General features: G+C 41.4%; 1 protein-coding gene and 1 long non-coding RNA gene across 5 annotated transcripts in view; one reads left to right on the top strand and one right to left on the bottom strand.

The window, feature by feature from the left end:
• Window positions 1-708: 708 nt before the first annotated feature.
• FASTKD1 (FAST kinase domains 1) overlaps window positions 709-25068 on the bottom strand; it is a 28329-nt gene continuing 3969 nt past the window's right edge. The window contains exons 3-16 of one of the 4 annotated variants that reach the window (XM_030579432.1): window positions 24498-25011; window positions 23395-23463; window positions 22142-22267; window positions 19945-20343; window positions 18496-18606; window positions 12822-12953; window positions 8886-9372; window positions 7967-8081; window positions 6975-7103; window positions 4877-5008; window positions 4311-4424; window positions 3800-3935; window positions 2266-2383; window positions 709-880 (exon numbers count right to left, since the gene is read on the bottom strand). In XM_030579432.1, coding sequence (XP_030435292.1) covers window positions 791-880; window positions 2266-2383; window positions 3800-3935; window positions 4311-4424; window positions 4877-5008; window positions 6975-7103; window positions 7967-8081; window positions 8886-9372; window positions 12822-12953; window positions 18496-18606; window positions 19945-20343; window positions 22142-22267; window positions 23395-23463; window positions 24498-24832 — 2493 coding nt within the window. In that variant the 5' untranslated portion in view covers window positions 24833-25011 and the 3' untranslated portion in view covers window positions 709-790. The remainder of the gene's footprint in view (window positions 881-2265; window positions 2384-3799; window positions 3936-4310; window positions 4425-4876; window positions 5009-6974; window positions 7104-7966; window positions 8082-8885; window positions 9373-12821; window positions 12954-18495; window positions 18607-19944; window positions 20344-22141; window positions 22268-23394; window positions 23464-24497; window positions 25012-25068) is intronic. The other 3 variants (XM_030579433.1, XM_030579435.1, XM_030579434.1) reach the window with 3 other exon arrangements.
• On the top strand, window positions 789-13933 carry LOC115659401. The gene is made up of 3 exons (XR_004002536.1): window positions 789-901; window positions 4621-4682; window positions 13895-13933. It is a non-coding gene; the product is annotated as an uncharacterized LOC115659401 (long non-coding RNA).

Genomic DNA, 25068 nt, shown 5'->3' with positions numbered 1-25068 from the left:
TTAATTTTATTTGCTCTATTGCTAGTTTTACAGCCTCATCATGAATTGCATGTGAACAGGGTACAGTGCAGGCAGATTGGGGGTCTGACTGGCTGCCACACCTTTGGACTAGTTTACTTTTTGGGCCAAAGAAATATTCAGGGAGGCCCCAGCCACACTCCCTACACCAAAGGCCCAGGATTCCCCACCCCAGAGGAAAATCCTCATTAGCTTCTAAGTTTAATGCCACTTTGATGGACAGGTACCAAATAGCTGCAGTATGGCCAAGAAAGCCTGCTTTAATACGTTTGGTTAGGATTCTTGTATCCCAATGTTTCTGTGCTGCTAGTGAGATTCTGCATTCACTTCTCGTTATCCATTTTGTCACACACCAAAGAGCATCCCTCATTTCTAAAGGATTTACAGCTATTTCTGCAATAACACTTCCAAATTTTTGTTTGATAAATTTTGTGTGTCCTCCCCAGTCCCTTGTGAGGAGGTGGTACTGTTATTTTATGGTCAAGCTGCTATAGTCCCAGTTGGCTGCAAGCCTTAACTAGCTATAACTTGGTGATAATGTAAAATTCAAGTTTCTTTATCCCCTTTTTAGACCTTTGCAACCAGCCAAGTCATTGATAAACTCAGGATTACGTCTCCAAACTCCTGATTCCCAGTGCCTAGGCTTATTCAGCCTAGCCTATAAAGAGATTTCAATGGAGAATAAATATCTTAAGGTTACAAAATATTTAATGTTACATGATCAAGTTAAATGTTTATATGAAAATATATATTCATGATTGCCTCTTCTATATTACTTTGTTTCAAATATATTCTTTTTCAGATACTCCATCCATGCATCTTTTGATGACAGCTCCATGGAATTCCATTCAAAGTGAGGAATCTGTAAGACAGAGTTTGCATGGTAACTTACTATTAACATTTCTTCTTCGACACAGTATCACAGTAGATACACATATGCAATATGTGGCACCTTTTATTTAAGCCTTGTGCTCTCCATTTTAAGATATGTAAGGTTGAAGATTGTTATAGGAGATGTGGCCTTTTAATGGGCTATGCTTCATTTTTAATATTAGGAATTTCTTAACATTAAATGTATTTGCCTGGTAACAGTCACCTTGCTTTCATAGAATAATAATAGTGGAGATGAAAGACCAGATGCTCAGGTGGAGTAAGATGGCATAGCTCCATCATCATGTCATTTCCTGTCAGAATTTCAAAATACCTCTAATTAAGGACTAAATCCTCCACTGGTATAAACTGGCAATTTACACCAGCTGAGGATCTGACCCTAAAATTTTAAAAACTGCCTCAGCCAGGAAATGACATGATAAAAATTATGTAACATATATTGTCAGAAGAATACCACAGGGAGAAAATTAAGGGTATTCAAGCTGTCTGAAGAACAAAACTGTAAGTCACATGGAAGGGATTCTGTTTCAAATTACAGTAGATGAAGCAAGAGTTAGAGTGGAACCTGCTTATAGTGAAGCTCTGCTTCTAGGGTATGTCTACACTGGGTTGGAGGAATAATAAATCTAAATCTCTAATCCTCCATTGGAGAAGCTCCACCACTTGCAGCAACAGTGGAAGCAGTAGCTTAGGCAGGGCATGTGTTTTTACCACTATGTCTGGGCTAGACACCACAGTGGTAACTGGTAGACACCACAGTGTTCTATCCCACAGCTTCCACTGCTGGAGCTGCACTAGTGGAGAATTAGGAAGTCCTAGTGTAGAAAGCCCTCACTTGAACTGAAGTGGAACAAAATTCCCAAATTGATTCAGTGCATTTCAATGGACTTTCACTCCTTTTAAATGGAGCTTCTCTCCACTTAGGAGGTGGTTCCAGCCTGGCATTCCTTTTAGAATGTGGCAATCTACCAAGGAGTGCTGTATTCCAAAGAGAGCAATATGTCCCTCACTTCCTTTGTTTGAGCAGCAGAGGCAAAGCAGCCACTATGCTATAGTGGAGGAAAGGTATACCAGATCATTTGACTTGTTTTGCTGCAGCTGTTCCTAGTGAACAGGAACTAGACAACATACTTTCCATCGCTATTTCCTCCTGGTAGGGAAAAATACTGTCTTTCTCCAACAACATTACAAAGCCTGGAGAATGCCCTGCAAATACAAGAGAGCATCCTTCCACATATGCCCTCTCCTGTTAAAGAGAAAATGTATAAAGTTTTTGAAGGGGAGAGCTTAGAGGATTCCATTGTACACACCAGTCCAAATATAAGGTATTGATATAACAGATTGTGTGCACCATACCTGAACCACTTGGTACCCCAAAATTTCCAGGTGTCTTTTTTTAATTGCAATTTCTCCTTTGAGATGACATGAATTTTTGCAAAAAGCTTTAGAATCCAGAAACTCCACAGCAATTCTGCTAACAAACAAAATGGTTACTTTCAAATATTAGTAGGATGTCTATTAATGAGCCCCCTGTTCAATTATAATAGTTGTAGTCAGATTACCATTAGATTTAACCTGAAAACTAAGGTTTAAAAATTTAAAGAAAATTAAACTCATTCTTTAAGTCAAGACTCAATTTTCTTCATATTTATCTAGGCAAATATGAACTCTAGATGGTTCCCAAAAGCTTTTCCCTTTTACACCTCTGGTAGCTGCAAAACGGGAAAACAGTCAAACTAATGTTTTCAAGGTAGACACTTTTGTTGCATCTCCCTACATAATTTTTGTGCATCTAACTACTGATTTGTATAAGCAAATACCTGATTTACACACACAGAATAGTAAAAATATCCCTGAAAGGCACTTGTCAGCACAAAACACTGCTAAAGACAAAGTTCAAAGATGAAGCCTTAAATATAGGCATGAAGGACTTAAAGAGGCAGCCAACTTGAAACCAGTCTGCCTTTAGAAAGGCAGCCAATGCAGCATAGGTGTAATATCAACTGCTCAAACTCAGAAGCAAATGTGTTGCTGCATTTAGAATAAAATACTACTGATGGAAAAGCCCTTCTAGCTTATCAGCTTTACCATTATCAAACCACGCAGATGTACAACATGCCAGGTGTGTTCACCCAATGGGAGCACATGCACATTTTTTGGAAGCAACTTCTAATTAGAGTGTGTTGTTGCCATTGAAAAGTCAGTGTTTATTAACAGGTATCACGTGCGTGTATCTGAACAAGACCAGCAGAAGGCAAAGGTTTAGCATCTCAGATACTGCAGTGGTAACTGTTGGTAAAGGCTGACTTTTTAGAGCCAACCACTGTACGCTTTAAAACTTTATACCCTTTTTGTCCTTTACATCTGAGAATCCTAAAGCTTATCTACAATCCTTAACCCTCCACAGCCTGGCGCTGTCCTCTGGGTGAGTTGTATCTGCATTTTACAGGGGGGATGCTAAGGCACAGAAAATAAGGCCCTCATCTTTTTAGGTTCTCTACACCTGCAACTTCACTAGGTTTAACAGCAGTTGCAGGAGGTCTGCAAAGCAACAGGCTTTGAGAAGTCAGGGCTGTTGCTAAAATTCTGCATCACAGCCATTCAGTGCATCTATAAATGGCCAAAGAGGCTTTGATTTCTTATTTTCCAAATAAGAGGGGTTTAAAAAAAAAAAAAAAAAAAAGAGTTGAGGCCGCACTGATATTAGGCGTTCACAAGAAACAGCTGTCTCTCCTGCCTCACACTCAATACTACTACTACTCACAGGAGCTGTGATGTGTATATTAAAAAGAGAAGCCACAGCCACCATGAAGGGTAAGAAAAAGCCTGAACATACAAACTTGGTTCATCTACTTAGCAAAATCTAACATATAGAAAACCATGTACTAACCTCTGTGCTCCCGGTGGAAGCCCCTTCTTCCCCAGGAGCTGGATGTCTGGTCCCCACTGCACTAAGTCAGCCAAAACTATACTCTGATCCATATAAGGAAGAGGCTTTTTGTTTTTATCCAGAATGCATTCAAAATCTAAGAAAATGCAATAACCCAGTACACTAATCAATATAGGAGGAAAATGGATCTGATTTAATATCTAGAACATTTATTTTAAGAAAAACTAAGTTATCGTTATCACTGAAGTTATCAAATATTATTTGTATTATACAGGGCAAAGTGAGTTGTGGGGCTTTCTTTTCAGAACCACTTTGTATCCAGTTTCCAAAATAGCAACATTCTGTTTGATGGCTTATTATACTTACACATTTGGGGCACAATTCTCAGATGCTCCAAAGATATATAGCAATGGAGTTAGGGAGGAGACTCAGATCTATAATAACCCCTAAAGGAATTAACTGTGGACTTGTGGATCCAAAGCTATTTCCACCAACCTGGTTAACCACCCACCTATTCCATAGTAGTAAGGCGTGAGAACAGATACTTTTGCATACTGGCTTCCTCCCAAGATTTCCCCCAGCATTCTATGAATCTGCTGTTGTGCTGTATTTGTGCTGCCATTGCCTACAAAAACAAAATGGACAAATTAGTGCACCAACATGGAGGCCTGCAGTCTTGAAATAAAAATAGTGTCACAAACAGAAAACTGCAATATTTACACTAGATATCTGAAAACAGACAAAACTGGGATTAAAGCATTTCTGTAGAACACTAATGTTGTTTTACTCTTGTAAGCTAACCTTTCACAACTTACATATAGCTCCACCACCTTTGAGAAGAAGACTGGCAGCCAGGTGCATAAATGGCACATACCACAACAAGGTAAGGGGGAGGACATCCGTTTTTAAAGTTTCATCTGACTTATTTTTGTGCTAAGTATTACATTCAGTTATCAGCTTTTATAGACTGCTAATAAATAACCCCATTAAAATGCTAGAAGAAATGCAGCACCTATCAAACTGTTAGTCCTCCATAACTAAGAACAATAATGGCATTGCCTCTCCTAAAATACTGACCTTTACGCTGCATCTGCTGACAATAGCGCTCATGAAACCAAGGGATCTGAAACTCAGGGCATTCCAGACACACAGCTCTGTTCAATTCCATCAGGCGTAACCGGACCCTCCAATTCAAGGTATCTGGTAGGACTGAATTTAAAAAGTCAGCTAGAACACAGGAAGTCTTGAGGGGCACTCAAAATGGCTACTTAATGGAGAAATAGCCTTTTAGCTAGCAGTGCACATTAATGCACTTAAGTTCAGAATCTTACAAAGAATATGGAAATCTCTCAATTGGAATTTTTTCCTTCTCTTTTTATTCAACAATAAGGAATTAGAAAAATGCAGCTATTCAAAACATCTCTTCTGAAGTTCCTACCCATCAGCTCTTAAGTAAATGACAGGGGGCCAGGCCAGCGGCCTAGTTTCAGCAAAATGTGTCTAGGGGAACAGAATCAAAAAGTTTGGAACTAGTGCTCACCCCTTTGGTTACACAGGGAGGAAGTCTAGGGGGAGTCTTCTGTTGTGGACAAAACCGCCACACTACTTCCTGAGCTATGCATGTGACCGTATTCCTGTAAGATTCCTGCAGTAATATAATTTATTTCAAAACAGATACTGGATATGGGAAACGAATAACCACTCTGAAAATGTTATTTGAGCTCTAATATGAGGACAAGCTAACTGCAAACAAATCCTAAACAAAATCCTTCATGATGCCGGGGCGGCTCTATGTTTTTTGCCACCTCAAGCATGGCAGTCAGGGAGCCTTTGGCAGTGTTTCTGCGGGAGGCCCGCCGGTCATGTGGATTCGGCGGCGTTTCTGTGGGCGACTTACCAGTCCCGCGCCTTCGGCGTCCCCACCGCCAAATTGCCACCTAAGCTGCGGGACCAGCGGACCTCCAGCAGAAACGCCGTCGAAGGCTCCCTGACTGCCGCCCTCACGGCGACTGGCACGCTGCCCTCCTCCCCCGGCTTGTCGCCCCAGGCACTTGCTTGCTGCGCTGGTGCCTGGAGCCGCCTTGGATGATGCTCAGATTCCAACTATGTCTTTTAAAACCAATACACTGATTTCACTATTTCTTTCCACCAAGCATTCCAACATCACCTGAATCCAGTTGTATTTGTGAAGGTGTCTTCCAGGAAGACTCAATTATTTACAAGTAATTCTATATGTACATTAGTATACTTATCTACCACACCATTTTGTGCCACATCCCACATAATTAAATTTGTTAAATCAGACAAAAGTAAGCAAAATAATTTAATTTCTGGTTACAGATAGATGTTAGTCTAAAAGGCAAAGAACTTTTTGAAGAACAAACTTCATAAAATTCAGTATTTCCTTACATAAAACAGACACTTTAACTAGGTGTTGTGAAACAACAATCATTCTTTGCAAGATCAGAGCCTAACTTTAAACAAGACACAACAAGTGTGTGTAGCAAACCAACAGAGAGGGTAGGGGAAGGAGCACAAGGGTAAAAATAGAAATTTATAACTACATATACTAACTATGGTACAATTTAGCAGGTTGATTAAAATATAAAACATCTCCCCAAACCACTGCATTTTTAGTATCAAACTCACTCTGATACACGGCAGAGCCTGTTTGCTGGTTGGCAGATTTGTTAGCTGGTTGAGCAGATGGGATGAAGACTTAAATTTCAAGTATATTTTCATTTTAAGAGAAAACATTTGAAAAGACACTTCTCCTTTACTGACTTGCCAGTACAGGAGTTCATGTTTTCCCTACCTCAACCAACATCGTGACATAAAAGAGCAGAAAACAGCACTTCCTGTCCTGCTCAAGTGCCTATGTAATAAGATTTTGCAGAGGAAATAGAAACTTAGGATTTAGTATCTAAAAAGCTTGATCTGAGAGGTGCTAAACACCCTTGCGCAGGACGAGCTCAGCATGTCTCGAAGCGGGCCTTAAGTAAAAGGAGGAAGAGACTGTGGTTACTGGAGTTTCAATTTAACAGTATTTGTCATTTTTAAATCTACATATGTACTTGGTTACTGATTTGGGATCATTTACAATGTAAAAGATATTTCATAAAGCTTTACAGTCTTTATAAAAAGCATAATAAAAAATGGAGGGATAAATACCTACTTTCAAGCTGGGCATCCAGTTTGGTTAGGAAATCAACATTAAATATTGCGTTTATCAGAGCTGGAGGAAAATACTCAGCAATAGCCAAGGAATAACCAAGCAGCACCAGGAGGTGAGGCTCAAAACAACCTTTAAAAACCAAACATATATTTATATGGATGTATTACATACATTTGTTAAAAAAATCTAATGAAAATTGTCTAATGAGCTCTATTCTTCCTTCCATTAACATGCCTGACTCCTATTACTTTCAACTGGAGTTAAATACACACACATGGACTTGCACATGCCCACTGCTTTGCCAATTTTCCCAATGAGGGCTGTAAAACTCTTACTACAGTAAATTTCAGTTTATGTTGTAAAATATATTGTTTCTAGTAGCGAAGCTTGTCACCCCAGCGAAGTGGAACTGTGCCTCTCCTACTCCACAAAAGCTTGGCCTAATTATGGCATATTCTCTGCAGGAAGAAACTGACTAGTCTTAGAAGAGATAATAGCAGGGTAATACATTACATGGCAATCTTTCATACAACTCTCAAACTATAATATCAGCCAAGAAAACTGTCTTTGTTCATATTTTCCTGCCTCACCATCTTCTGGAAATCAACCACAAGATCTTTCCTCTCCCCCAAATAATGAAGGGCCTGATTCCAATCCCTCTAGGAGAGGCCACAGTAATTATTTTTAAAGGATTTTCCATTTATCCACATGACAATCAGCTAGTTTAAATTCTCAATTTCTTTCTACAACAATTCAAGATATATTCTTAGTTCCATAGCAACAGCGATTTCTGAAGGGTGAAGTAAGGCTGTGAACTCCCATGGAAACACACAGTGAATTCTGCAGAACATTACTTAGAAAAAGAAAAGAAAATTAATCCGTATGTTTCAATAGCCAGCCAATTCCCATTTTTCTCAAGTGTACCTAAATTTGTGCCCTGGAAGAACCGTAACTGACACAATTCCGAGTCTACATTACCTAGCATCACTCACCTAAGTGAGAGCTAAAATGTTGGATGCAAGTCTCAAAGAACTCTTCACTTTGAGGAGGCTCATAATTCATAACAGTGAAGGGGAGGAGAAGATTATATGTTCCAGAAGGATGGATCTGGATAAGAAATTTTAAAATAACATTTCAAGAGTGAAAAAGAATCAATTTCATGTTGCTTTGTAAGAGAGAGGTTTGTAACTAATTCAAAAGCAGAAGACCTAGATTACATGGACTACCTTTCAAATTCCAATGATTTCCTTTGCTCCTCAGATTTTACAGCATATAAATATTTTAAAATATACAAAAATGGATGAATAATATTTTGAAGTATTAAAATTAAAGTCTCTGCATCAGGGCAAAAGTAGGAGCAGATGGTTATAGCAATATAAACATTATTCTGTTCTTTCCAAAATCAGAGACATGCCCAACTTCATTGTATAAAATCTTATGTACCACAAAACTAGTAAATACAATAGGTTTAAAACTGTCAGTCTCTCCTCAGGAGATACTGTATTGACAACTCAGTTGAAAACAAGACCAACTCATCTGTCCTCTTAGAAAGGATGATACCTGTTTCAGGAAAATTTTCACTAGGAGCAAACTTCCTCTATTTCACCGCTGAAGTGTAGAGTAAAACCTCTAGAACTGCCAATTAACAGGTTTGAAATCAGTGGTCCCCTATATCTTTAATCCCATTCCCACCATTATGTTAATCTGATGCTTTCCATACATTACTTACAATGTCTTACAATAATTTACAAGGCAGTTGGAAGAGGAGAAAGAACACTCACTGCACTGTAATAAAAATATTATTGGAAAAAGGCAGCACATGTGATCATACCATGAGGAGCCAAACTTCTAAAAGTGAACATATCATCTGACATACTAAAATTATAGTAACACCTGAAGTATCATCAATACCTTGCTCATATGTTGAACTGCCACAGAAGCTATTCTATCAAGTAATGGAGTACAGCGGTAGTTTGTTTTGATGAGAAAAGATGAAAATTCTAGTACATTCATCCATGTAATTTGGTCCATCAAGCGCTGACAAGTATTGATTGTTTCTTCAACAAGTATTTCTTCAAACCATTCTCCAGATATATATCTAAGTTCTTCCAGCAACTGATCCAAGTCACTGGCTTTTTGAAGCCTCTGATATCCGCAGTTACTTAATTTTTGCAGAAGCTTCGCACTTGGTCCAGAAGTGCTTTGCTGATGTGACTGATCATGACGAACCCATCTGACAAGAGCTGTAGCAAAGCTACTCAAATCACTTAAGTTGCACTGAGGCCAAACTGCATCAACTCTGTTAATCACTACTTCATCCACTTGAGAAGAAGGAAGCATGGACAGAACACGAGTTAGCATAGAAATGTCACTGGGCACAACATTAACTTGTAAGTAGCTGGAAGAAAGGGGAAAGAAACAAAACCATCAGTACTGACAAATATTTATGGATAAAAATAGCAAATAAATTACGTAAATATAAATTCTATTTGAAAAACAAAGTATTAATCACATTAGCCATCTACATTTCATAAGTTTGCAATAATGACAATAACAATGTGGTAGAAGTTCAAAGCATTGGCTACTACTGTCTTATTCATTGTGAGACCAATATTTTCCTGCCACTTTACTCACTAATAATATCTGTCACCAACCTACCATTATAGAATCACCTGAACCAGAGCAGGTGAAAACAGAAGCATGAAAGCCTAAGGAGCAAAGAACAAGAAGCACTATTTAAATGCAAGCAGATTACAAAACGTGAACAGAAAAGAAGCTCTCAAACTGATCAATGGGAGCTCATTAGAGCCATCTCCCTGGTGTGGAAATAGTGGAAGCCATATTGCAGAGGGTCTAAGAGGAAGCTGAGGCAATGGGACTAAGCTACATGCTGAAGGAAGGAGAAAGGTAGAGTGTTAATTAGAGAAAATGAAGTCATCAGATAAATTTTATTTTCTTGGAATGTGAAATTGAAGCCATCCTATAAGAAATTCAGATGAGCTGGGATGCCTCAGTTTTTAGGGTTGCTCTTTCTGTCCTGATACTAGTAGAAGTTTAACAGTTTAACTTCTGTGCCAGGGAAGATAATGGAGCAGGTAATTAAAGAAATCATCTGCAAACACTTGGAAGGTTGTAAGGTAATAGGGAATAGCCAGCATGGATTTGTAAAGAACAAATCGTGTCAAACCAATCTGATAGCATTCTTTGATAGGATAACGAGCCGTGGATAAGGGAGAAGTGGTGGATGTGGTATAACTAGACTTTAGTAAGGCATTTGATACGGTCTCGTATGATATCCTTATCGATAAACTAGGCAAATACAATTTAGATGGGGCTACTATAAGGTGAGTGCGTAACTGGCTGGATAACCGTACTCAGAGAGTAGTTATTAATGGCTCACAATCCTGCGGGAAAGGTATAACAAGTGGGGTTCCGCAGGGGTCTGTTTTGGGACCAGCTCTGTTCAATATCTTCATCAACAACGTAGATGTTGGCATAGAAAGTACGCTTATTAAGTTTACAGATGATACCAAACTGGGAGGGCTTATAACTGCTTTGGAGGACAGGGTCAAAATTTAAAATGATCTGGATAAGTTGGAGAAATGGTCTGAGGTAAACAGGATGAAGTTCAATAAAGACAAATGCAAAGTGCTCCACTTAAGAAGGGTATCAGAGGGTAGCCGTGTTAGTCTGGATCTGTAAAAGCAGCAAAGAATCCTGTGGCACCTTATAGACTAACAGACGTTTTGGAGCATGAGCTTTCGTGGGTGAATACCCACTTCCTCAGATGCATGTTCACTTAAGAAGGAACAATCAGTTTCACACATACAGAATGGGAAGAGACTGTCTAGGAAGGAGTATGGCAGAAAGAGATCCAGGGGTCATAGTGGACCACAAGCTAAATATGAGTCAACAGTGTGATACTATTGCAAAAAAAGCAAACGTGATTCTGGGATGCATTAACAGGTGTGTTGTAAACAAGACACAAGAAGTCATTCCTCCACTCTACTCTGCGCTGGTTAGGCCTCAACTGGAGTATTGTGTCCAGTTCTGGGCACCGCATTTCAAGAAAGATGTGGAGAAATTGGAGAGGGTCCAGAGAAGAGCAACAAGAATGATTAAAGGTCTTGAGAACATGACCTATGAAGGAAGGTTGAAAGAATTGGGTTTGTTTAGTTTGGATAAGAGAAGACTGAGAGGGGACATGATAGCAGTTTTCAGGTATCTAAAAGGGTGTCATCAGGAGGAGGGAGAAAACTTTTTCACCTTAGCCTCTAATGATAGAACAAGAGGCAATGGGCTTAAACTGCAGCAAGGGAGATTTAGGTTGGACATTAGGAAAAAGTTTCTAACTGTCAGGGTGGTTGAACACTGGAATAAACTGCCTAGGGAGGTTGTGGAATCTTCATCTCTGGAGATATTTAAGAGCAGGTTAGATAAATGTCTATCAGGGATGGTCTAGACGGTATTTGGTCCTCCATGAGGGCAGGGGACTGGACTTGATGACCTCTCGAGGTCCCTTCCCATCCTAGAGTCTATGAATAAGAATTCTGTCCAAACAGCTGCATAGACCAAGAGGGCAGAAGGCTTCATAGAGAAGCTCCTAGACATATTACATAAGAGAAATATCTTAGACTTGCCACTCAGATATAAAACTGTTAGGCTCAAATAGTCTTGCCTGAGATGCAAGAGCAGCCCCTTAGAGAGGAGATCCTGCCTACTTGAGGAAACAGAGAAGACACCTTTGCAATGGCTACACTGTGTCTGAGTACCACAGCCTTCTTTATCCGTCTGGGATGATGATGACGAGGATAGTCCCTTCTCCTCTATCTTCTGAATCGCTCTTCCTAGTAGTGGAAGAGGGAGGAAGGCACAGAGAAGCTAATTTAGTCAGTCAATGAGGCTCTAAGGGGCGCTGATGAAACTCAGACATCCCTTCTAAGGGCAGATTTTATCTTTCTGCCTGCTGGGTCCTCTGGGGGAAAAAAGCCCCCTTGTCAGGAATTAACACATCCTTTGCCAGGGATACCCCATCTGTATCAACATTGCAGGAGAAGAAAGAGAAAGCTTTTGGATTGTGAGATTCTGCAGGCATTCAGGGTTTGCCAAATGAACCTTTTCCCAGCCTTCCCAAAAGGCACCTTGGGCAGTGTGTTAGGGGCGCAGAGACACCCTCATCCCCACAAGCCATTCAGACTGAGCTCCTTCCCCCACAGGAGGGTCAATGGGGTGGAAGCCATTGTGGGAGAGCTCTTCTTCTGTGGATCCTAAAAGGATCTCCTCGTCAATGGAGCAATAATCCCTCAACATGATCTATTAAGAGTCACTAAACTCCCTTAGCTTTGTTTGGGTTAACTATGGCACAGCAACTTGGCCAAGCGCATGAGGTTCCCCAGTTAAAGAAGAATACACTCATTTGTGTTCCTTTCTTTTTCATTTGGGCTGACACCTGAGTCCCTACTTCTCACAAATTGATTATTTTTAAGCATTTCTCCAGGCAGAAATGCCCATTTCATTATCTCTTCCTACAAACACTAATACAATCAAAGTAGCAGCTGTCAATGATCTTGCTGGAATGCTCTCTATTCTAGAGTTCCAGTGTGAGAAAACTCCTTGCCCATTCTTATATTTTATGGAGAGCATATTTATTACATAGATCACTACTATGTCTAGAGTCTAGACCACATTCACTTCCCATCCTAAAGTTCATGTACTTTTTTAGACTTGAATTGTTACAACAGTTTATTTTTTGGTAAAACATTAAGATCTAACAAGTTGTACACAACTGTGAAGTAACAAGTGTTTAGTGTAATAATCAACAGTTACATTTACAAAAAGAATACGCACCCAACTAGCAATCTTCTTAATTTGGTGTAAAGCTCTGCATTATGGCAATGCAGCAGCACCAAGGCTTGCGTTATTTTTGCTAACTCTGTTGGCTTGTACTTATCCAAGTACTTATGTAGAAGAGAAGCAATTCTGAAACCAATGTGAAAAATAAGAATAAATTCCTTCATTATAATTTTGTGGAAAAACATCACAGAGGAACTTCTTACATCATGAAAAAGACATCACTTAGACAACACCTAAGATCCTACAATTTGTTGCGCATGGGTGGACTGCAGCATCCACATGAAGCCCAATGGAGCTCTGTACAGATACAGCAGAGCATCTGTGCATAATGAGTTGTAGGATCGGAGCCTTAGGGAGTGGCAACTGATTGGTGTTAGGCCTGGTCCACACTACGCAGTTAAACCGATTTTAGCAGCGTTAAATCGATTTAACGCTGTACCCGTCCACACTACAATGCACTTTATATCGATTAAAAGGGCTCTTTAAATCGATTTCTGTACTCCTCCCCAACGAGAGGAGTAACGCTAAAATCGATATTAACATATTGAATTAGGGTTAGTGTGGCCGCAAATCGAAGTTATTGGCCTCCGGGCGGTATCCCACAGTGCACCACTGGCCGCTCTGGACAGGAATCTGAACTGTAATGCACTGGCCAGGTATACAGGAAAAGCCCCGCAAACTTTTGAATTGCATTTCCTGTTTGGCCACCGTGGAGCTCTCATCAGCACAGGTGACCATGCAGAGCTCATCAGCACAGGTAACAATGCAGTCTCCTGAGAATAGAAAAAGAGCACCAGCATGGACCGCACGAGAGGTACTGGATCTTATCGCTATATGGGGAGAGAATTCAGTGCTAACAGAACTGCGTTCCAAAAGACGAAATGAAAAAACTTTTGAAAAAATTTCCAGGACCATGACAGAGAGAGGCCACAGCAGGGACTCAGTGCAGTGCAGAGTGAAAGTGAAGGAGCTCAGACAAGCCTACCAGAAAACCAAAGCAGCAAAGGGAAGATCAGGGTCAGGGCCAAAAACATGCCGCTTCTACGCTGAGCTGCATGCAATTTTAGGGGGCTGTGCCACCACTACCCCGCCCTTGTCCGTGGATTCCGAGGTGAAGGTTATAATCTCAACCATGGATGAGGATTCAGCGGAGGGGGAAGATGAGGAGGAGGAAGAGGATGAGCTTGCAGAGACCACACAGTACTCCATTCTCCCCAGCAGCTTTTTGTGACCCAGACGGAATTACCCTTCCAGCCTTCCCAAGCCAGTAGCCCAGACAGTGAAGCCATGGAAGCGACCTCTGGTGAGTGTACCTTTGTAAATATAAAACATGGTTTAAAAGCAAGCATTTTTTAACGATTGATTTGCCATGAGGTCTTGGGATGCATTCGCTGCCAGTAAAGTTACTGGAAAAGTTTGTTAACGTGTCTGGAGATGGAGTGGAAATCCTCCAGGGACATCTCCATGAAGCGCTCCTGGAGGTACTCCAAAAGCCTTTGCAGAAGGTTTCTGGGCAAGGCAGCCTTGTTCCGTCCACCATGGTAGGACACTTTACCACACCATGCATGTAGCAAGTAATCGGGTATCATTGCATGACAAAGCATAGCTGCGTATGGTCCCAGTGATTGCTGGCATTCAAGAAACATCCGTTCTTTATCTCACTCTGTTATCCTCAGCAGAGTGATATCGTTCATGGTAACCTGGTTGAAATTAAGGAATTTAAGTAAGGGGACAGAGAGATGGGGGAGGGGAGGAAGGATAGCGCTGAGATTTTTAGTGTTTGGCCAGCAGGAATCTTCTCAGCTACCAGCCACACGGTGGGGGGTGGGAGGGGTGGGGGGAGAGAAAGGTAAGTGATTAGCAGTGATCTTCCATGATACCAGCCATGCGGGGGGGAGGGGTAAAGCAATTCTAGAGATTTGGATTGGGGAGGGGAGGGGTTGGCGTCTGCTGCTCCTTGTTAACAGGAAAGAGGCAGCAAAGGGAGAAGCTGTGCCTTACCATGACCGCATGCAAGCTGAATTGTGACGCCCGGACCTGCATCTGTGTTGATCTGTAACACCAGAGCCGCAGGCACTCAATATTAAATGTTTCCAAATGCCACCTTGTAGTGAAATCACATGTGCTATGTAAGGTGAATAGTGTTGTTCACTGTGAGAGTATAACCATTGTTCTGTAAAATGTATCTTTTTAAATCCTTCTCTCCCCCACTCATGCAGCTGCACATTTTTCAAGCCTCCCTACTCCATCTCGAAGGCTAGCTCAGATAAGGCGGAGGAAGAAGAGGACGCGAGATGAAATGTTCTCAGAAATCATGGAAGTAACCCGCAATGAAAGAGCTCATCTGAGGGAGTGGAAGGACGTGGTAACAAAGTACAGGAAAGATGCCAGTGAACATGAGGACAGGAGGGACCAACGTGAGGACAGGAGAGACGCTCGAGATGAGAGGTGTAGGCAGGAAGATCAGCGGTGGCAGGATGCAACGCTGGAGCTGCTGTGTGATCAAACTGACATCCTCCGACGCCTGGTGGATCTTCAGGAGGAGCAGCGGGGTCACAGAGTGCCGCTGCAGCCCATGTTTAACCACCCTCAGTACTCACCATGTTCCATGTCTTCCTCACCCAGACGTGTAAGAACGCGTGGGGGAAGGCTTTGTGCACCAGCCCACTCCACCCCCGTGGACAGTCCAAACAAAAGGCTGTCATTACATTGAAATGTGCTTAATGGCCTTTTCTTTCCCTCCTATCGTCCTCCCAAACCACTCCCGGGATACCTTGTTAATTAACTTTCTCTTTTCATAATTACATGCTTTTTAAATGAAGGGAGAGGGTGGGTTGCTTACAGGGAATGACTTAATAAAGAACACATGCTTTTTAAACGATAGTGACTTTATTTCCTTAAGCAAGCTGTAATCGAAGGAGGAGGGTGGGTTGCTTACAGGTAAGGAGTCAATAAAGGGGGGGGAGGTTCATGAAGGGGAAACAAACACAACAGTCACACCGTACTCTGGCCCATGATGAAATTCATTTTCAAAGCTTCTCTGATGCGCACCGCTTCCTGGTGTGCTCTTCTAATCGCCCTGGTGTCTGGCTGCGCATAATCAGCGGCCAGGTGATTTGCCTCAGCCTCTCACCTCCCCATAAAGGTCTCCCCTTACTCTTGCAGAGACTGTGGAGCACGCAGAAATAACAATGGGGACATTGGTTTGGCTGAGGTCTCAGCGAGTCAGTAATGTGCACCAGTGCGCCTGTAAACAGCCAAATGCACATTCAACCACCATCCTGCACTTGCTCAGCCTGTAGTTGAACAGCTCCTGACCACTGTCCAGGCTGCCTGTGTATGGCTTCATGAGCCATGGCATCAAGGGGTAGGCTGGGTCCCCCAGGATAACTACAGGCATTTCAACATCCCGAACTGTTATTTTCTGGTCTGGGAAATAATTCCCTTGCTGCAGTCGTTTAAACAGAGTAGTGTTCCTGAAGATGTGAGCGTCATGAACCCTTCCTGGCCATCCCACGTGGATCTTGGTGCAACGTCCCTTGTGATCCACCAGTGCTTGCAGCACCATTGAAAAGTACCCCTTGCGGTTTATGTACTGGGTGCCCTGGTGCTCCGGTGCCAAGACAGGGATATGGGTTCCATCTGTCGCCCCCCTCCCCCCCCCCACAGTTAGGGAATCCCATTGCAGCAAAGCCATCCACTATGACCTGCATGTTTCCCAGAGTCACAACCTTTTGTAGCAGCAGCTTAATGATTGCTTTGGCTACTTGCAACACAGCAGCCCCCACAGTAGATTTTCCCACTCCAAATTGATTCCCGACTGACCGGTAGCTGTCTGGCGTTGCAAGCTTCCAGAGGGCTATTGCCACTCGCTTCTCCACTGTGAGGGCTGCTCTCATCTTAGTATTATGGCGTTTCAGGACAGGGGAAAGCAAGTCACAAAGTTCAAAGAAAGTGCCCTTACGCATGCAAAAGTTTTGCAGCCACTGCGAATCATCCCACACCTGGAAAACTATGCAGTCCCACCAGTCTGTGCTTGTTTCCTGGGCCCAAAATCGGCGTTCAATGGGTAGAACCTCCCCCATTACCAGGAGGAGCTCCAAAGCGCAGGGGCTCGCGGTTAGGGAGAAATCAAAGTCCATGTCCTCATTACTCTCGTCGCCGCGCTGCCGTAGCTGCCTCCTCCTCGCCTGCCTTTGCAGTTCATGGTTCACCACAGACTGCACGAGAATGCGCGAGGTGTTTACAATGTCCACGATTGCGCTATTGATCTGAGCAGGGTCCATGCTTGCTGTGCTATGGCGTTTGCTTTCAGTTCACCCAGGAAAAAAGGCGCGAAATGGTTTCTGCTGCTTTCAGGAAGGGAGGGGTGAAGCTGTACTCAGAACCACCCGTGACAATTATTTTTGCCCCATCAGCCACTGGGATCTCAACCCAGAATTCCAAGGGCAGGGGAGACTGCGGGAACTATGGGATAACTACGGAATAGCTACCCACAGTGCAACGCTCCGGAAATCAATGCTAGCCTTGGACCATGGACGCACACCACCGAATTAATGTACCTAGTGTGGCCGCGTGCAGTCGACTTTATAATATCTGTTTTATAAAACCGGTTTATGTTAATTCGAAATTATCCTGTAGTGTAGACATAGCCTCAGTCCTGTATTATCTCTATAATGTAAGGACTGAGGTGGTCAGACCTCTGGCTTTGCCCTGAGGCTCCTCTCCATTGCTTAATCTTATGAAGATTTGTTTAGGCTAATGGGTTTCAACAATCACTGTGAAGAAAGCCTCCTACTGCTCTAACAAGGAAAATATGTGCTAACCTTTTACTTGGTTTGCATTCAGTTAAAATTTAGAGAATAAGAATCAGTGGACCAGATACTTGAATGGCGTAAACTGGAATAGCTCCATCAACTTCAGTGAAACTATACAAGTTTACACTAAGAGAGGATGTGGCTTGGTCAGATACCTGTACTAATAATTCAAAATAGAGTCTGATAAACTGGAGAAAAAAATTCAGCAGAATACCAGATCAGCTAGTCAAATGTGCAGGATCGGCGTGTTTGTTACAGAACACTTAAAAAAACATCAGAGTATACCAAAATATTCCTCTTCTTCTGAGTTTCTTAACCCAGATAGACAAGGCTGGGTTCAGACACAGCCTTTTCTCAGGCACTCTCCTCTTCACTGTTCCTAGAACAGCTGCTGTTACAGATCCTCCCTGCAGCACCTATGAGCCTGAATTCCTATCAGCTTCTTTTTTGCACCAGACAGGGAAGGGCCTCTGCAGCTTGTCATATATATATATGTATTCTGAATTGTGTGTCTGTATTGTACAACAGATCAGAGAGCCTGTGAGTTCACTCATATTCATAAACTAGCTAAGCATGTTAAAGTCAATTTGGTGAGACCACATGTATTTCTAAGAAAAATCCTGAACCAACTGAATCACTTTGGATCCAGCTGTGACAACATAATTAAGAAACACAGGCATAGCATATATACACTGCACATATATCCTGGCTTGATCAGCTCCCAATTCCAACCCTCCTCAAATTTGAGCACAATTCTGCCTCATACGTGAGGATGCCTGAGTATTTTTCTGTAGGAAGTGGAAATTGCTTACAAAGAGAATTCAATATAATGTATTATTAGAAAAATTTACTTTTGAATCAGATGTGAATTTCTACATTCCATTTCCTCCATTGTTTCCACTACTACCAATGCTTGGTGACAGTTAAATTCTTCTGCCATTAGTAGTGCAGTTGCTATTAATCTAAAAAGGAAGAGAAAAGATGCATTTTGCAAGTTTCCAACAATTCTCCTGTGTAATAGAGGAGAACACAGTAATCACATTTGTCTGAAGGAGGGAAAAGAGATTTGTACTGTGGGAACTATAGTAGAAAATAATGGAAACAAAACTCCTCCAAAATAAAGACCATCACTTTTTTATTTCCTCCCTCAGCACAGTTGGGTAGAAAAAGCATAAACAACTGGGTAAAAGATGAAAGAATATATGGTAGGCACGATTTGGAATGATGCTAAAAGCTAGCAAATGGTCTACTTCTGCAAGAAGAATAAATTTAAAACGAGGCTAAGAGTGAGTCACTGTTAACCGCTATACTCTTTATAAGGGGATCTAGCACTGACAAACTGGTGTTAGAGGACACAAGAATGTTAAATTATTCAAAATCAGTCTGCCAATGAATTTCCAAACTTTTTTCTTTTTTTTTGCACAATCAGGTCAAATAGAGAACTCTGGATTTTTAATCCACTGGTATTGCACCAGTTTATGTTGGTATCAGTTTGGCCTAGAAACTCTCTACTGTGAACCAACAAGTTTGCATGAGCACAACTAACCACTGTCACTTGGGGGGCAGGTGCTGTGAGGGGACACAACCCCCATCTCAACTTTCATTTGAAGTCTAGCTTATGATAGCAAAGAAAAGTTTGAAAATGTGACCAAATGTAACCAACGTTTGCCTGAGTTTGCAGACCGCTTGAAACGATGGCCTCCCACTACCACCACCCTGGCACAGGACTGCGTGTAGCATGACAAGAGCAGACAGAGCCAGTCCCTGTGCCCAATTACAACCCAGCAGCTCGGATAAGTACTGGAAGATCTCCTGCTGCAACCCCTAAATCTCCGGGGGAGAAGGGACTCCAGGCTGCTGCTATTCTTGTGTAAAGACAAGAGACACATTTTGCTGTCCCGATTTCTTAGGGGCTTGCCACTTCCACTCCAAGTGGAGGGCAGCACCACAGCCTCAGTAATGAAGCTATGGGGATGGGGCGATGTAGCAGTGTTGCCCTTCCACCTTCCAGACAAAAGCTTTTGGGATAAATTGTTACAATACTGTATCACAATGAAACAACAAATTTGCAGCCTAAATGATGCCAATTAGAAAAAAACTGCCTCTCTGCTCATGCATGCATAGATAACACAGAGCAGCAGGCCAGACAATGATCCATTTTTTAATAACATACCGAGCGTGGGGAAAACTCAAGATTTGCATGATTTTAAACACTTGAAGTCTTAGGTACTAGTTTGTGTGAGGGAGCACCTGTGTACGCACACTAGGCATAAATAAGATGTAAATAGGGCTAAACTTACCGTTCTCTTACCTCTTGTCCTGCCATAGGCCCCAAAGCAGCAAATAATCTTGTGAAACTCACAGGATTGTTACAATCATCAATAGTTTCCATCAGCTTCTGTTTAATGACTAATCGGAATTCAGTGTTGTTAAACTGTAGAGACTGGTATAGTCCAAGGATAAGACTGATGTTCTCTAGATCAAGCTGACTGGGATTCTCAAGGAAAACCTTATTGCATTTTTCTAGCAATGGACGGTAAGTTAGTCTGACATTTCGAAGAAACTGCACCATCCTTCTGGCATGGTTGAAACTGATGAAATTCACTGTTTCCAACAGAAGTTCAGCCTTTTGTATTAATCGTTCTCGAAAATTCCGTGAGATAACACTAGATATGCTGATCATCAAAACCGACAGGACCCTAAGAACATTCAAGAGATTTTACACTTACACACTGAGCTTTAAAAAACCTAACAACGTTTTTAGAAATAACTAACAAAATTGGAAAAGGCTTTACAGAAGATGTTGCAGAAGTTCTCTCTTTCAAGAGCTATTTAAAATCCAACCTGAAAAGTAGGGCTAGGTGAAAAAACATTTTCTCCATTAAAGCAAAGGATGAAAAATTGTTTCTACAGGGATTCATTAAAAAGTTGGGATTTTTCCGCTATAAAGAAACAGAGCATGTGCAGACGTAAACTGCTTGCAATGAATCTGTGTCATGTCTGATTAAAAAAAACAACAAAACTGTGCAAAAGCTTGGGCTCAAAGAAATTAAAAAAAAAAAAGTCAATTCTCAAGAGGGAATTGAAAAGTAAGAAAGAGAGATGGCCTTCCTCCTCTTCTCTGTATCCTTGGTGGACCTTTGGTGAACCCGACCGCCCTCAAAGTCATAAGTCCAGAAGACAAAAGCTGTCCAACATAAGGAATGTTTTCAAGATTAGTTACTTAAATTTTGGAAAGTACTCTGAAGAAGAAAAATGCAAAACAAATAGAGATCATCATTATTACTATTCTCAGAAGCCATTAGTATTTGATTTAGCTTCAACTCCATAATAGATAGACTACCAGTCTCATGGTGGCGGGCAATAATTTTTGCAGAGGAGCAACTCCCAATAATTTTCCTAAGTCATCAAGGGCCACACATTTCTACTATATTAATGGCGGGGATGTGGGGTCTGAGAGGGAGTTTGGATGCAGGAGGGAGCTCTGGGCTGGTGCAGAGTGTTGAGGTGCAGGAGAGGGTGAGCGGTGTGGGTCTTGGGAAGGGAGTTTGGTGCAGGAGGGGACTCTGGCAGGGTATTGGGGTGCAGAAGGGGGTTCTGACCTGGGGCAGGAGGTTGGAGTGTGGGTGGGGGTGCGAGGTGCAGGCTCTGGTTGGGAGGTGCTTACCACAGGTGGCTCTCAGCCGGACGGCACAGCAGAGCTCAGGGAGGCTGCCTGCATGCCATGGCCCACACCACTCCCGAAAGTGGCTGTGGCTGGCTGGTGCTGGCACCTCTTTGTGCGCCACTGAGAGAAGAGGGACAACAGGTCTCTGTACACTGCCCGCACCCACAAGCACCGCCCCTGCAGCTCCCATTGCCAGTTTCCAGCCAATGGGAGCTGTGAGGATGGTGCTGGGGGCGAAGGCAGTACATGGAGCCGCCTCCTCCCTGCCGTTCCCCCTCACCTGAAGCAGGCAGAGATGTGCCAGCAGCAGCTGGTTCTGGGAGTGGCATGGGGCCAAGGCTGGCAGGCAGCCTGCCTGAGCACCCTGCTGCACCGTGCGACTTTTAGCGGCCCAGGCTCGGAGATCATGAGAACGCCGGACAGAAATGTTAGGCGGGCCAGATTCGGCCCCCAAGCCGGATTTTGCCCACCCCAGTCTAAAACCTCAGAAAAGACAAGTTAAGACTCAGAGTTAGGGTACAGTAATATCTCCTTTTTCATTGGCACAGGCGAAAACTACTCTTTCAAGAAGCTGTGGACAGTAAAAGGATCGAGTAAATTCTTGAACAAGTTTTGCACACGTTCTCTCCAAACAGACTCCAGAAGATGACTTATCTAAATTTTCCCAGAATGGATTCATCCATGAAGACTGACCCTATGCCACTGTACAATTATTTGCCTCCTCCAAAATTTGAAGAGTTGATAAAAAGTCAACATCTTGAATAAGCAAGGCATAATAATTCTATACATATTGCATTTAATATTATTCAGCTTCACTGGACCAGAATTACCTTGTGTCCTGTATAGAATCCAAATTCACATTCACAATATCAGCTATCTTGCCAATTAGAGGGCTAGAGTACATCTGTTGTTCATTTAGACACAGTGCAAACTTAGACAGAGTTGGCAGACTAAACCTGTTGATACATCAAACAGAAGAAAACTGAACAGTAAACATTTATTTTTCTTTCCATAAAAGCATGGAGGTAAAACATCTAATACAATAATTAAATAAGCAAGTGGATAGAAATTTGTTTCTTCATTTTAACCTCCCTGCTCCTCCCTCCCCTCAAAAATCAGACCCATATAAAATGCTCTCTTGACAGGTCATCCCCTAGTAACATTCATGCCTCAACCAAAATAAAACAGAAGTCCATAAAGAAAAAGTTCTGAACAGCTTAAAAACCTATGAATTTTCATATCAAAATATGACAATAAGCATGTGTACACAGTCAAGTACAGAAGGAGTTCCTAGGTTTAGTAAGGCCACCGTAATGGAGTGGTTAAGATTATTCTATTGTGCAGTAAAAGTGCTGCCGTGTTGGATAAATGTTGCTGAAGTGAATCTGAAAGTCAACTGGTGTGAGTATTAGTATGCAATACAGGCTTTTCACTAGCCTGTCTGTGTGTCTTAGCTAGTAGGCTAGGACAGGCTATTCTGTCCTGTTGGTGACAACAGAAGAGAGTGATGCCAGCACTAGCATTCAGCCAGGGACTAAAGGAACAAAAAATGCAATTTCAAAATAAACACAAATGCCAAGAAGGAAAAATAATAGGGTTCTATACTAAAAGTTTTTTCTGAAATTAAGATGGGGAAGAGGAGAGAGGTATATCTGCCATTAAAGAGAAGGACAACAAGCAGAACCCTGCTTCATCTATCAATATAAAACCGTATGTATGCCAACTTTGAAGTTCCTTTGTCAGTGGTGTATGTGTTCACACATCTAAATATAATCTTAAATCTGCGCTCATTTTTCTAGATACAACAGCCTCTATTGTTTAGTATCTGAGCACCTCCATTGGCCACCTGCAATTCAAAACACCATCAATATTCAAAGCTTGATTATTTAAAAAAAACAAAACCAGTTCTAAAGAGGAGACATTCCAAAAAGATAGTTGTGGTTTAAAATAATTATATAAAAATACTTAGATAATGTCTAAAACTCTATAAAAGTTCTTTCACAGGGTGCTTACTAGATATTAACTCAAGCTGAATATGTTTGTAATTTACATCTCTCTGGAGGTAGAACAGTATAATACTTGCCTTTCTAATCTTCTCCATGCTTCCATGACCAGCTCTTCTACCAGAGAATCATGGGCCTCAACACTGAACCTTCATAATGATTAAAGACAAGACAAACCAGGCAAAGCTGCATAACTCTTTTAACATTTGCTTTAAAAGAGCTACACAGACTCTAGTAAGAGAGTTATATCCAGTAATAATTTGCATGTCTATGGCACCTTCCATCCAAAAGGTCCAACAGCACTTTACAAATGTTAATTGATTAAGCATCATAACACCCCTGTGATGTGATAAGTATTCCCATTTTACACATGGAAAAACTGAGACACAGAAATATTAAGTGACTTGTCCAAAGTCTCACAGTCAGTGTGGCAAAGATAGGACAGGATAAAACCCAAATCTCTTTACTTCCAGCCTTGTGCTTTAATCACAAGGCTGGAAGGATATGTTTATATAAAAGAAATTAAATAAAAGAAGCTTAGCTTAATACATTTCAAAATAATACAAAAATATTCAGGTTTGTTCATTTTAAAACATACATATGTTGCTCACTGGAAAAATCAAATTTGCAGTTATCTCCATTAAGGTTATCAAATGTAAAAGTATAGTTCAAAGGACACCACCAACTTGAAAAAAAAAAACCAAAACAAAACACAACACATTTGTGACTGAGAATTTTGTACCTAGTAGTGTTACATCTGTGATTACTAAAATGAGAGAAGATGGCAAAAATGTGGTTTTCCCTAACTGAAGACAAATTGAGGGAGGCTAGGCTACATTGTCCAGTTGAGATCCAAGAGTTATATTGGCAGGATGTCCCTTGCAATGATTGTGGATGGAAGACAATCAAAGGGGATACCCAAGATTTGTTACATGGACTGAATATTAAAGGACCTTAAAGAGATCAATTTGCATGACAGCCAGGAGAACAGTCATGAGTTTTGGAAGAAGGCTATAAAAGTCACTGACTCTGAATAGGAAAGAAGAAGAAAAGTTGACAAAAAAGTTAACTTCTAAGCCAATATTGTTTAATTGAACAATAAAATGTTTAAGATTATGTTTACAAGCAATTTACAGGGCTCATTTAAAATTGGTTATATGGAATTTAAGATTATATTGCTTACCTCAATACATTGTACAGCGTATCCACCAAGAGATCATTATCCATAAATTCTATCTTGTTTTCAGCTAAAATACGAAGAGTAAGAAACTGGGAATGGTTTTTTACATAGTCGATATTCCTCAACAGATGGGACTTCTCCTTTTGAAATTTCCACAGTAGACTAATTGCACTTCCAACGTGTTTTTCAGATAGTTTGGCTTTGTTCTTTCCAACAAGATCAAAGACCTGATCTTCAGTTGTGCAGCTATTTAACTGGCTCAGCAACGTGTCACTACTCAGAGTTCGAAACTGGCAGCGTCTCATTGCAAATGCGTAAATATGCCTCACACAAAGCATTTTTGTCACCTCCACAAGCTACTTTTAAGATGTCCAGAAAAATGTTTTCCTCTTTCACTTTTCATAATAAACAAAGCCACTATTAGCAAGAAGATGAGGCATTTTGAGACACACAAACTTGTTTTTCTTGCATCTTTTATAGACTTTCTGGGAAGAGGTATAGATGAATTCTAATGTATCTGTAATAGTATTGATTTAAGACAGTTAGGTAAGTTAACAATTAGGAGCTAAAAATT

The sequence above is a fragment of the Gopherus evgoodei genome, chromosome 11 (assembly GCF_007399415.2).
Source record: "Gopherus evgoodei ecotype Sinaloan lineage chromosome 11, rGopEvg1_v1.p, whole genome shotgun sequence".
NCBI lineage: Eukaryota > Metazoa > Chordata > Testudines > Testudinidae > Gopherus > Gopherus evgoodei.
The sequence above is the reverse complement of the archived record's forward strand: the minus strand, read 5'-3'. Positions and strand labels throughout refer to the sequence as shown.